The sequence below is a fragment of the Passer montanus genome, unplaced genomic scaffold (genome assembly GCF_014805655.1).
Source record: "Passer montanus isolate IOZ18808 unplaced genomic scaffold, ASM1480565v1 scaffold111, whole genome shotgun sequence".
Classification (NCBI taxonomy): domain Eukaryota; kingdom Metazoa; phylum Chordata; class Aves; order Passeriformes; family Passeridae; genus Passer; species Passer montanus.
The window spans coordinates 1,097,141-1,111,189 of record NW_024357725.1 but is presented as its reverse complement, the minus strand read 5'-3'; the positions used below and the strand labels follow the sequence as shown (position 1 = coordinate 1,111,189).

General features: G+C 42.6%; 1 protein-coding gene across 1 annotated transcript in view; it reads left to right on the top strand.

Moving 5' to 3' along the window:
* Positions 1-14,049, top strand: part of TMEM266 (transmembrane protein 266) — a 59,157-nt gene that overhangs the window by 21,185 nt on the left and 23,923 nt on the right. Inside the window, exons 7-9 of the mRNA XM_039732622.1 lie at positions 7,555-7,611; positions 9,357-9,495; positions 11,007-11,122. Coding sequence (XP_039588556.1) covers positions 7,555-7,611; positions 9,357-9,495; positions 11,007-11,122 — 312 coding nt within the window. The remainder of the gene's footprint in view (positions 1-7,554; positions 7,612-9,356; positions 9,496-11,006; positions 11,123-14,049) is intronic.

The following is a 14,049-nucleotide window of genomic DNA, read 5'->3' as shown; positions in this document are numbered from 1 at the left end:
ACACCCTGAGGCCAGGGCTCCTCTGGCTCAAGGAAGGAATTGGTTGTTTCAGTTCTGCTGGGACAGGGTACCCTCCAAAGTGGTTGAGCTGGTTCAGAAGTATTTTTCAGGAAAAGAGTAACAGAAGTGTTTCACAAAGCCAGAACAGTTTCCCTGACTCACCATCCTCATTTTGGATCTGCATTGGCTTTTCTCTCTTTATTAGATATTTGGAACTACTTTGTCTACGTGCTGTTCTCATTTATTGTAAACTTATCCCTCACTTCATGATCTACTTCTGTCTTCCAAAGTAGCTTCCTTCAGCTATTTGATTATGGTTTGAATTTAGATCAAAGAAAAATGAGGCCACAAGACAGCCATGTGAGGTGCACAGACCAGGGTAGATTTTTGGATATAGGTTCATTTGGCAGCTCAGAGGTAGGGTGGCTCCACAGAGCAGCTGGATGTGCTTTGGAGACCACCAGTCTGGGAAAGAGTTCAGGTGCTGGGTTTGCTGAGGTTGGTCTTATGCCAGGTTGAGTTCATACTGAATTGGGTCTTAAGAGAGCAAAACCAGAGGGTATAATTTTCTGTCATCCAAATACTTTTTTTCCCAAGAGGTTACAAAATACTGCAAAAATTTCAAATGGCTTTTTTTTTCATAGATTTTAAGAATCATAAATTTTAATTTATTTTTTTCCTTTGGTCCCTTCAGGGGATTCTTTTTCCGCCTCTTATTCCCATACCATGAGTCAGCTGGTTTTGGGATCATTTGTTGAGAAAATCATATGTTACAGTGAGATTCTGAAGTCTGTGGTTGTTCATGCCAGGATGATATTCCAGAGATCAGCAGGCTTAATTAGTTTACCTGGGTATAACAGGCAACTGCTGAGGATTGATGAGTCCTTCAGTCATTGTTTATTGACTCAAAGCAAGGATTCAAGATTTCTGGTGTTCAAAAAACGTGGTTTCCTTAGCAAGTACCCTGTTATGAGTTTGAATGTTTAGTGTTTATTCTGTAATTTGGTTCCCATTAGCTGTAAATATGGGTACAGAATTCTTCAGGAAGGCCTCAACTTAACAAAGTTGTAAAATACTTGTCAAGATCCATAAAATGTTCAGCACAAAATCTAAATGCTTTGGAAGAATACCTCTGATTAAAGGTGGTGCTCTCAAAGCATTGCAAATAATTGCAGTGCAGTTGAAGTTAAACAGCCACTGGCTTTCTGCTTGGTTAAAATGAGGGGGCTAAACATGCCAGCAGCTGGCAAATGCCACCAGAACAGCTGCCAACAGAGCTGAGTAGCTGCTCTCACAGCATCTTCCTGCTTTCCCTAGGCTTGTCTTACAGCCACAAGCCTTAAAGGCACTTTATTCATTTTATACTCTGTCACTGTCTGTAACTTTCCAGCATTAAAATCATATTCAAGTGAAGTGCACAATAGCTTTTGTTTGCCTTTTTCCAAGTATTTGAACAGGATTTACTAATGGTTTGTCTCTGTTTACATACATCAATATGATCTGTCTGTGCACCAAATGTTACCCAGCCATTAAGACAGATAAGGAGAGAGAGGCACTGGGGGAAATCCCAGTATCAGCAGCAGGGCGAGGCCAGGGCTGTACCCTCTCCAGAGGGCAAACTCAGCCTTGGTATTGTTGGCTGAGAAAAGGAGATGGAGAATGTCTCAGAGTTTTGGTAAGTGGATTGAAGTCTGCTCTTGGCAGTTCTGTCCCACTGCCACAATTGCATGGTTCTGTGCTTGTTGTCCAGCTCTGCTTTTCCACTAGGGCTGATGAGACAGGGCAAGAAGGGAGCTCCTTGATGTTAGCTGTTTGCTTTGCTCTGTGCAGCCAGCCCGGCACTCAGGCATCCTGCTGAAGGGAAGCACTTGAGGGTTTCCTGGGAGGAACCAAGTCTTGTGTACTCAGTCAGGCAAGCACCAAATCACAGCTTTCTTGTGGCATGTGTCCAAGAAATGAGCTCTCAAATGTAGTAGAGTGAGTCTGGGCTCCCAGCTGATGAACAGTCTGTTTCATTAGCCTGGCTCACAGGAGGAAAAACTCCAAGGCTTTCCTCATCCTCTGTCTTTAAAGGAAGTGTTCATAGTAACCTGCTACTTTTCTCCTTGTTAATAGCAATCTTTGAAAGGAATATAACCTCCAAAGGGAGACTCTGCTCTTAAGGTTCTGTTAAAAAAAGAAAAACATCCTAAATGGCAAAACTAAGTAAAAATGCCTTTTCCTTAACAAACACATAATTGATATTAGAGAAACTCAGCTGTGTTACTTTTGTTATATTGTTTGTGAGCTTCAGAGAGCTGAGTGGGAAGATAATAATCTCCTAATAATCTTCTGTAAGCTGTGGTTTATTTTCTGTGTGTTTACTTTTATTCCATGTACATACAACTTTTCTCATGGTGCATAAATGCACTTCATTGCTGTAAGGTTTGCTTTCTAAATGGAGTGAGTAGTGATCTAGAAAGAAAGATATAGATTTTATATATTAATATGATTTATAAAGGTAAATTTAGGCTTCTTTCTTTGCTAGTGTGTATAAAATAAATTTTAGTATACTGGGAAATTTCTTTACTAAGCAATTTTCTGGCCTCGCAAAGAAGTAGTTACCATGGAAGGTGGTCCCATAAAGTTCTGGGAATCTTGCTGGACATCTGCCTGAAAGCCAGTCTGCCCATTTCATTTCCAGTAGTATACCTGGCTTACAGTGTGCTCTATCAGTGCTTCATCTGTGCTTTCATCTCTTGATAGTGGCAGTGCAGCACGTCCTGCTGCACATGTTTCAGAGAGCAGAGTTAGTGCTTGTGTGACCGTGCCCAGAGGGAGCTTGTGATGCAGGGCTGCCTAGGACCAGTTCCCTGGCCACTCTGCATGTGTGGTGGAGTCTCTGGTGAGCCATTCCATGCCTGAAAAGCCCTTTCAAATCCATACAGAATTGTCAGTTGAAAACTCATTGGTTTTCCCTGTATGCTAAGAATTAAGATGGTGAGAGTTTTGGGAGAACACAAGAAGAAATAAAGTACAGAGTTTGTGCAAAGGTGCATTAGGTATGTGATGTCCTGGTAGTGTTGGTGAGAGAAAAGACAGTGTGTTTGTGTCTGTTCATGGCTCCAGACTTCGGCAGGGAATGGTTTCTGTGGCACCACGAGCTGATGGAGCCCAGCAGTTGCAGAGTGCAGGACGTGGGGTTGGGTTGTACTGGACAGTGGTGAGGTGGGGCCTGTATTTTCAGAGCCTTGGTTGAAGAGGAGCTGTGTGAGGAGGGTGCCTGTGCCCTGCAAACAGAAGGATGTGTTTGTTTCAGTGTGCCAGCACATTCCTCTGCACCCTGCTGGCATGGGGACAGGGTGTGCTGGGACAGTAGCTCAGTACAGGCACACCAGGAGATGGCAAAAGGGGGTTCTTCTAAGGACTGGATGAGCTAAGGCCACTGGGAGTGACCCAGATGAGAGGGGCTATAAATACAGATTGGGTACAAGGTGTTCTGGAAAAGCTTTCAATAAATATTTGGTCTTATGAGATACGTGCAGAAGGCAAAAGCTTAATTTACAGAGTTTCTGGAGCCTCTGTGGCAGAGGTTGGAACGGAGGGAGGCAGGAAGGAAGGACAGACATCCCTTCCAGCCACCTCCATCCTGTCTCTCTCCTGCCCAAGCTGTGTCCCACCATGAAATGCAGAGCTGCTCTCCTCTCTCCTTTGCCTGGTGCCGCTGGGCCAAGGTCCCCTCCTGTGCTGCCTGCTGCTGATTTCACACCACAGAGGGATTGGGCACAGTGACTCACTGAGTAGTAAATTGTATATTAACTGTGCAAGCAGAAAAGTGCTTAAAATTACTTAATGTACCGTGCAGTCAGCTGACAAATGCAGATTGTGGGAATTCACATAGCTGGCTCAGCAAAGGACTTGGCCAAGTTTCCCTACAAAATCAGAGAGAGAACCTGCTGCATCTAAACCTCACTGCAGACAGTTAATGTCCTGCAAACAATTGTGTGTCACCAGGAGACTTTGTCAGTTTTGAAATTGGATTTCTGTCTGAAAAATTATTTAAAATTTTATCTGGGTTTACTTTAGCTTAAAGAAATTAACACAATTTTTCAGTCAGTTGCCTTTTATTAGTGCACTGGACAAACTTTTATGTAATAAATTAACTTTAGCAGAAGAAAAATGTATTTCTGATATAACTAAAAAATATATGTGCTAAGGACTAAGTAAAAGGTTTCCAGTCAAAACACATTAAAGCTTTCTTTTCAAAGTACAAAAAAATCCAGTCTGACAGTGCTTTCTTTTAACAGGAAAGTGGTCACTCTGGTACTTAATTTTTTTTTTTTTCAAATCTGTATTCAAAAATGCAGAATGCCTGCGGTGTAATGCAAAACTGTGTGCATTTGTTACATGCCTGCACATCAGTAGGAAACAACGGTTCTACTCCAGTTTTTCCCTTTTTCTTGTAGATTTTTGTACTTAAAAATGCTAGAATTGTGGCTGACATTGGTTTTGTCTGTGATGAATGTTTTACAGTTGCAGTTCTCTTTTAATTCATATGCATCTTTCAATTTGGTCCTTGAACAATAGGTAGGAAGTTTCCTGGATTGTTAATTTCTATCTGTGTGTTTTTTCAGATTCTGCTACAGGTCCTCATTTTTAAAGTTCTGTACAGAGAGTGTATATAATCAAATGCAATATGTATATATTTGTATGAAACATATTTTTGATTGCTTTGCAAAAAAATACTGAAATGTTACATATAAGAAGTTCCAATGCTTTAATTTGCTGTCAAAGCATTTGTTATACTGAGCAATGAAGGAGGTGCCCAGTACAGTCCAAATTTCTCTGGTTCCACCTTTTCTGGGTGAGAGCTGTGGCAGCAGCAGTGGATGTTCTCTGTGCCATGGACACACGGAGGCAGAGTGGGGACAGCCAGGGCTGCTTTGGAGCTGTGCTGGCTCAGGCTGGCCCAGGGGCACCTCGGTGGCCAGGCTGGGGTCACCAAGGGCAGACTGCCTGTCCTGGCCCTTCGGTGGTGGTGGGTGTGTTGGGAGTGACAGTGCTGCTGCACAGCTTGAAGAGCTTCCATGCAGAATAAATGTTTTCTAAGCTTACCCCCAGTTGTGCCCAGCTGGTTCTGAAGGGTGCACCTCTGGGCTGGGAGGAGCTGGCTCATCCCACCCTTGCACTCACCTTCCTGCAGTGCCTGTTCGAGCTGAGAGCCAAGCTGCTGATCATCTGGGCATGTTGTGCTGGACACCAACACCCAATCCTGCATTAAATGTCTGCCAAGCAGACTTCCAGTCACTGCTGGCTTGTGCTGATTCACAGCAGCAGAGTGGCAATGAAAACATTTGTGTTAGCTTCCAGCCCTTGGAACTGCTCACACCCATTAATGTGGCAGTAGCATGGTCTGATTTAAATGCTGCAGTCAGGAATTAAAAAAGCAGGAAGGAAAATACCTTTTTACATTCCCTCACCAGTCCAATGTTAAATCATATTTAGGGTTGTGAGGCAATGTCTCTGTTTTCTTTGTGCACATATGCCTCATTTCAGTGAAAATACCTTTGTGCACACCTGTCCAAAGGAAGGATGACTTTCACCCTCAGTTTTTGTGAAGTTGTTAGGATTTAGGATGGCTCCTCAGCCATCCTGTTAGTTGCTTATTGACCTGGCACTTCGTAAGTACTGCCCAAGCACAGCAGAGCCTGAGCTGTGCTCTCAGCAGGGTGGCCGTAGGAGACGTGGTGCCCCAACCTTTCAGAAGGCTCTGCTTGTCCTCGTGTGTTTCCCATGGCTGCCTGCTGTGGAACCTGTATGCACCCCAGGTAACAGATTCAGCTGAACTGACAGGCTCACAAGTCACTTGTACTTCAGCTCCTCGGTGGGGAGGGAGGGAGGTGCTGCCAGAGGAGCTGGGATGCTTTTCCTGGCAGAATTCAGCTCAGGAGCTGAGGTGTGGCTGCAGGAGTGCCTTGGCTGGTCAGCACACAGCACGTGTGCTTACACCTTGTGCCTGGGTCAGATCACATCGTGCTGGCCAGTTTGGGGTCAGTAAGGGACTTGAGCACCTGCTCTTGTGCATCTCTTCCTCCACGTAATAAATAAACCTTGAGGTTTATTTATAGGTTACTATGGAGAGAGCCTTACTCCCATGCTGCATTTGTGAAGTGCTTTGGAAGTGCAGTGGTTTTAGGAGTACAGACTGGCAGCATTGGTGGATCTTGCTGTCTCTGTAGAGTATCATCATTTTTTGTAGAGTAAAGAGGGTGCTGCATTTTGTCTTCTGGCTCATGCCTCCCTTTCTCAGCCAGCCTTGGCCTGTGCCTCTGCATACCCCATTTCTGAGGTGTTGGCTGGAAAGTTTCCTGCTCCTTGGTGCTGTGGGGCTGGGCTCTGGAAGCACCATGTGCCCCACAGCAGTGTCCCCCTGGGCAGAGCAGGGTGAGTGCTGTTACCCAGGTTTGCAGTGCCAGCAGAATGGAGCACAGTCACCCCAGGCCAGCTGAGGCAGCTGGGCTCGTGGGGGTTGGCAAAACCACACACAGGAGCACTACTGAACAATTCAGTGTTGTTCTGCAATTAGGTACTGCTGGAATGATTGGCATCAGTTCAGAGCTGCTTGGGATTTAAGATTTGTGTTTGTGGTGAAGAGGAGATACATGTATTCATCAGAGTCACTTCTTTCTGCCCAGTTCTGGGCATGGTCACCCCCTCACATGTAGGCCTGCTGAGCACAGAGTCATTATGCTGCTCTTCAAAGGAGAAAGTAGCATTTTGGTGGCCCTTGTAGGGCTCCCAGCTGCTGACTCCTCATGTCTGTCAAAATCTGACCTTCTTGTTGCTGTTGGCAGGAAACATCCCTACCAATTAGGCTTTTATGTGAGTTCAGTATCAATCGCAAGTTGACTGATGGATTTTTTCTTTTATTGTGTCTTCTGAAAGCCAAATTAAAAATTAGGAAAGGTGCCATTGGATTTTTGATAGGAATTCACCATTCGTTCATTCTGTGTTTTTTCTTTATTCCTCTTAGTTTTGCTTTATAGAGAAGCATCATAGAGATATTTTTCTCCCTTATCCTGTGACTTTCTGGGATCTTAAAATAAAGCAACTGCCTTCAACTGCAGTGAAGAGCATCTGCTCTTCAGGCTGATGAAGCATCTTAGAAAATCAGTGAGCACTGGCATATCAAAGATAGCCAGAAAACAGATGTTTTTTCTCCCATTCTGACTGAGGGAGCCCCATGGTGGATCTTATATAGGCTTGGGTTGGGAGGTTCAGGAGGGTTGGTAATCTAAATCCCACAAATTTGAAAGCAAAATTTTAGGAAAGACTGATGAGCATTTGAACTTGGAATGTGTTTGTGGAGGTTTTGCTAAGTCAATATACTGGTTGGGAAGCAATATCTGCTTTTTAAATATAGAAGTTTAGCCATTTCTATATTATTATTTAGAAGAAATGTATAGTGCTTAAATAAGACCAAAAAATTATTCCCTAAATAAGTAAAGGAATAAATGTTTATCTAAGACTTCAATAACATTCATAATCTTTTTTCCCCCTCATCTATTTTACTAGACAATTTTGAGGATTGTGGTCCTTGGCATATGGGATTACATTGAAAACAAAATAGAGGTAAGCTCTCTCTCTTGGTACTGTTTCCAGGCAGCCCCAGTGGGACCATGAAGAACTGCTTTAGATGGCTTTGTTATTAACCTGGTGCAATACAATATCTTTTAAGGCAGATAAATACACACATTCTTTTCATTATGTGCATTATCCATAGCTGAGTGTTTCAGTCCCTTTTTATTTGAGAGACTCAGAAGATTGCAATATTTGAAAATATTTTATGAAGGGAGGGATTTTGGTCTTCTTGCTCTTTGTGTGACTTTTGTTGTTAGAGCTGTGCTGGTCTAACTGACCACTGGTACCCTGAGATGTAAAAATTGTCACCTGAGTTTTATATCCCCATTGTCATAATTGAGTTGAAATTAGTTGAGTTAGTTGGAAAATTGCATGTGGTTTCCTGGTAGTAAATACTAGTTTGGCAAAACCCCCATTTTTATTGTGAAATTGTTTTGATAAGCACTGTAATCAGTACCTCAAATTAAAAAATACATAGAATGTATATACTCTTGTAGAGAAAGAAATGAAAATTCATGTGTAGTAAATAATATATAATCCCAATCTGAGCAGAAATCTGGAGATCAGGAAAATTAAAAGCTCTTTCTTGATACTGCTTCATAAACCACTACTCTGCAGGAAGAACCAGAAGACAATCTAGGTGCTCTTAGAGCATAATCAGTGTAGACACTTGCATATTTTTGTAATGAAGTTGTAAACATTTTAACTTGTTTTGCTGAAAAAATAAACGAAACTTAAATAATTAATTCAGGGTTTCTTATTATTAAGGCTAAATGCAGCAGTTTCTGATAATTCATCTTGGTAATTTGGAATAGTGATATTTTTTACCACCCATTGAGTGGCTTCAATAAGAAGTATTTCTTTTCAATACACTGAATTGTTATACACAGTTCTGAATAAGTAGTTGTTAAAAAAAAATGTGCCCTGCCTCTTTATGCAAACAGTTAATCAGTGGGCCTTGGCAGCAGGGGAGGGTTTCAGCAGGAATGAGAACGTGGTGCTCTGTTCTCCTCTGCTGGGCCAGTGTGGGACAGACACAGCACTGCTGCCACTTTGCTCTGAAACACATTTACTGGCTCATTTCTGTCTAATGTTTGCACAGTTGCTTTTTCTGATCTAATCCCAATGCAGCCAGTGTCACATAAGTCATTCAGAGCAGTGCCTATTGTCAAACTCCTTGCAAGACTCACTGCCCCATGCAAGTGAGAGCAGGCAGTCTTGCTGTAGGTGCACAGCCATCCCCACATGAGTAGCCAGGACATGGCCAAGAGCCATTAAGTCTCTTGGTTCCATCTTTTTCTACTTGTCTTCTTGATCTCTTCATTTAGACAGTAAGATCTATGAGCAGGGACTGCATAATTTTTTTTTTTTTTAGATGACACCATGCCAAGTAACAGGTAATAAATACCAGTGATGATAAAACTCTTTGGCTGTAATAACATTTAGACTATCACTTCTCCTTGGGGATTTTGGCCAGTATTTCCAAATACCTTTCTCTCCCCCTTCCCTTCCACCACAGTTTGTCTTTCTTCACCTCATAAAAAGCACTCAGGAATTCTGTTGTGCTACCTAAAAAGGATGCAGCCTTTCTGTGACTTGGCCACCTCTCATATCCCTTTCAAATAGGTACATAATTGCATTTCTTTTGGACAAAGAGGGACTCCTTCAAGATTTCAAAGAGGAACAGCAGGGATATGATGTTAAGGAAAAGTTTGAAAAAACTGATTTCTCTCTAGGTGTTTGATGGTGCTATCATAATCTTGTCCTTGGCACCAATGGTGGCCTCAACAGTGGCTAATGGCCCCAGCAGCCCGTGGGATGCCATCAGCCTTATCATCACTCTGCGCATATGGAGGGTGAAGAGGATCATTGATGGTGAGTGGGGACTCAGCTCGTGGCTGCAAGCATCACCTGGCAGGCTGGGGAAAAGAGTTTTAAAAATACAGAAAGATTGCTTGCTGCCACTGCTCCTGTCATTGTCCTTTCTCTTACATTTTGCTAGCACTGAACAGAAGAGAGTTATGACTCCCATGGAGGAGAGTGGGTCTGGAGATCATGGCTGTATCTCCTGCTCTCTAGGACCCTTTATAATTTATTGGTTTGTTTTCCTGTTAGGCAGCTTCCTATCCCCTGTCCTGTAAAGTAAATGTCCTGACCTGCTTTATGTCTCTTGCCACCAGTTGTCATTCTTGATGCTGCAAAATAATTGATTCTCTGCTTTGCTGATATTTGCTGCACCCTCCCCATAACCATACAGCCAGCTCTGTCTTGGGACTTTCTTTTCTAAGTTTTTGACAGTAAATAAGTTTTATGTGGGATTCCAGGAGGATTTTCTTGCCCTGGGGACTCCCAGCAGGAGGTGCTCTCTGCAGTGCTGTGTATCCTGGAAATGAAGTGCATATTGGTGGTGTTTTGCACAGACCTCTGTGGGGATCTGCCAGGGGAGATGCAAAGGCCCCAGCAAGTCAAGATTGCAGAGAGCAGAGTCTGTGGCTGGGCTGGAAGCAAGGACTTTAGTGTAGGTTACTGTGTGCTCAGCAGCTTCAGGCAGCTTAGGGAAGATGAATGGCCTTTTTGCTTATGTGTGAAAAATTAGATTTGGGTTTAATGCCCAGGAAACTTTGTGTTTGGAGTTCAGAGTTTAAACAGATCTGGTTTAAATGCCCAGGAAACTTTGTATTCAGAGTTCAGGAGAGGTCATAGCCCTCTGATGGAAGCATAAAACAAAATTGCAGGATTTTGTGTCGCTTCAGAAAACATTAATTGCAGTATGTATTGACCAGCTTTTCTGGTCAGTGTGAGTTTGCCATAGTTAAGTCATGAGCAAAATTTCTAGAGCCATTCAGAAAACGTATTGAAAACTGGCCTGTAGCTTGAAAAGCCATATTAGATAAATGCCCTTTTTTTTCTTCAAAATATCTTTCTTAGTCTGCTGTGTCCATTAAGGACTGATTTCTAACCACAAAGTCTAGGAATTAAATGGTTAGGGCTGTGGAATAGTTTTTTTTCCTGGGGGAGCTGTGCTGTTCAGGTTTAGAGGGAATGGGACTGACTCTAAAGAGAAAATCCTCCTACCCAGTAGTTCAGGAAATCTGTGGTAAACACTGGGGAAGAGCCGTACTAGCATGGAAACTGGGAAGAGCAGGCAGCATTCATTTCAGTTCATGGAGGCAGATGGAGGTCTGACCAAACATCTAGACCCTGCATTTCCTGTGTAAGAAATCCCTCCCTGAAAAATGTACTCTAGTTCTGCTTCTGTTGGAAATACTCTAGTTCTCTGGATGCAAGGGAAAGGGATGATGTTCTTTGGCCTGTAAAGGTTTTCTTCCTGATAAAAAAAACCAAATAACAGCTGGGTTGCTTTAAGTGTTATTTGTGTTTTCCAGCATATGTCCTTCCAGTGAAAGTGGAGATGGAGATGATGATTCAGCAATATGAGAAGGCAAAAGTTATTCAAGATGAGCAGCTGGAAAGACTAACCCAGATCTGCCAAGAACAAGGGGTAAAGTTCAGTTATGTCTTTATTTACGCATATCTTGTCAAGGCAAGTCAAACAGTTCATGTACTTTGCTGCAGGCTGAGCTTTGAGAAGTACCACTGGGACTTGTGCTGTGGGGTGACAGGTCTCAGTGCTAAAGAAGCATTAGCTGCAGCCAGGATATTGTCAGCATGGTATTTGTCAAACAGCAGTCAGCTGCCTCTGCTGCTGGGCTCGTGTTTTCAGAGGTGAGGAAAACAAATGTGAGGAACAGAAAATAAACAGTTCCAGTATGTCATTTATTAAATGAGAACAGCTAGTTTGACATAGTAGTAACATACAAAAGCCATTGTTGGAGATTGCAGCTAGTATTCCTAGGGAAAGGATGTGCAATTTAAAAGAATTAATTTCCCTGCTTTAAATGCAAGAGGTGGCTTCTCTGTAGGTCAGTCAGAGACTCCTGGCAAGCTCAAAATGTTGCAGTAGAAGCTTCTAGTTCCTGGAAGCAAGTCAAGATTTAAGACTCTTCCCAGGCCCCCAAATGTTCAGTGATTCAGTCTAGAGGTAAGGGAAGGTGAAGTTTGAAATATCTCAAGTGAATATATTTTACATGAAAAAGGTGTAAAACCATTTTTGGGGCAATGAGCCACGAGTTTTTGCCATTTGTCTTATGCAAATGAGTTCTTGACTAACTTGCTTTAAAGTAGAAAGCAGGGATGAATGTTGAGGCTTGGGATAAGTGAGTGTTGAGGTGACCATCAGACCACAACAGGATGATCCCCAGGTGATTTACTTCTTGTTTCAGTGAAAGGGGAACTATGAGATATAGTCCAAATAAATCCTGGAAGTTTCTAGCTTCCAACTACCACTCCTGGCTTGTGGCAGGTATTTTTGAAATAAAAAACCATCAGTATTTAGGTCCCCAACTGATTTTTAGGTTTAGGTCCAGATCTCCTGGATGTCAGCCTAGGATTCTGCAATGAACTGCTGGTGGTGGCGAGTTGCTTTGTCTGTGTGATGCTTTAGGAAGAATTGTAAACAGTGTGTCATTTCATAACACTGCTTTTGAGTCACTCATATTAACCATAACAAAGTTCTAAACCTAAGGCTTGGCTTCTGCCAAAAATTAGTAAGTGCCAACTATATTGTCTTGGGTGGCAAAACTGCAGTCCTCTTCATAACAGCTTTGCACAATGATACTTGGTGGTTTGGGTTCTGTCAAGGTTGTGAAATTTCCAGATAAATGGTATACACCTCATTTTATAAGGGAGAGAAATCGGTGATTTCTTGAGTCCCAGTGCAGTATTTTGTCTGTCAGACCATATTAAAGGTCTTGACAATCATAAATTGTAAAACACTTGTTTTCAGGAACTTTGCTATACAGCCAGATAACACTCTCAATCTCTAAACAATTTTTGATGTTATAGTCTCATAGTCTGATCCCAGGTGGGGTTCAGGAGCAGCTCTTGCTGCTCTTTCTGATCCAGGTGCTCCTGGATGTCTGACCAGAATCGCCCTAAATGCCAGCTCTGATGGTCACAACCTGTACAGCAAAGAAAGAAATGCTGCACTGGGAGAGGAGTAAATCTGAGAAAACAGAGCAGGTTCTCTTGCAGCCTTCAGGTGTCATCTGCTGTGGAAAAATACAGTCTGTAGAAAGATAACAGCATGCTAAATCCCTGTTACCGGCCTGACTTGCTGCCAAACAACTGTCTCAGCTGTATAATATCAGGTAAATGTACTAATTTGCTGCAGTTAGTAACATAAGACATTGACAGGAGTACTGCATCCCTTTTTTTGTAAATTATTAGCTTCATAATTCAGTCAAGAAAAAGTTGTCAGCATTATAATAGTCACATTAACGTTGTGTACAGCATCTGATGGGGAAAGTGGCTCCTAATGGTATATTTAATGTCTAAATTTCTGCCAGGTTTTTGCTTTTTCTTTTGATCACCTTTCCTGAGCTTTCTAAAGGGTTGCTGGTTCATGGTGTTTCTGTGTGCTGGTCTGCTTTGAGGGAAGGTTTGCCTGCAGTAGTCTGGCTGTGCCAGAGCAGAGCAGCAGCCAGGAGGGTCCCAGGCTGCCCTGTCCGTGCGGTGCCAGCTGTGCCAGGGCAGGGGCACCGGGGTTCCCTGCAGCCCAGCAGCACCCTGTGCTGCACCTTTGTGACCACACTGGTGATTTGCGTTTATTCAGTAGTTAGAGATGGGCTGAGAACATTCTTGGTGGAAAGGTTTCCCAGTGCTTCCTTTTCTGAGATCCTGTGTTTGGTTTCTTATTGCTTCGCTGCTGCTCAGGCAGTTGGGGTTGGAATTCTCAGGGTCTGGCATATTCTGCAGATGAAATGATCTTGAAAGTTTCAAGCAAAGTATTAATTATTTTGTTAGAGGATTTGGGAAAAATAGTTAGCCTGTTTTGCTTGGGATTTAAAATAAAAATAATTAGTGGCTGGTTCTCTGAGAAGTTCCATGCTGATTTGAAGCTGGTGCTTAATGCTAGGCAGACAAAACCAGGATTTCTGTTTTAAAACTTAAAAGCAGGAAAGATACAACCTCCCTTCATCTTTTTGAATTCTCCTCCTTTTGTCAGTTGTGGGGTTTTTTTGACCAGTGATGGGGTATTACAGCTATGAAGTACATTTCCATTCCTGACTCACATTGGAGATGTACTTTTGCAAACATGGAAACTCTTTCCACGTGTTGCTTTTTGGCTAACAGTACATCTGAAAAACAGAATATATTTATGATTTATACTTGCACAGACCACCACTTTGTTCTGTGTAGTACCCCACTGCAACTGTTTGAATAGTTTGCTTTTTATTTATTCTCCATTGGCCAGGAAAAGAGATTGTTAAGCAGGAATGGAACATAAGGGATTCCTAAAAATGGGTAAAGGTAAAAGAAGTCTCACTGCAGTCACTGTCAAGAATATGCAGAGTATATTGCTGATGG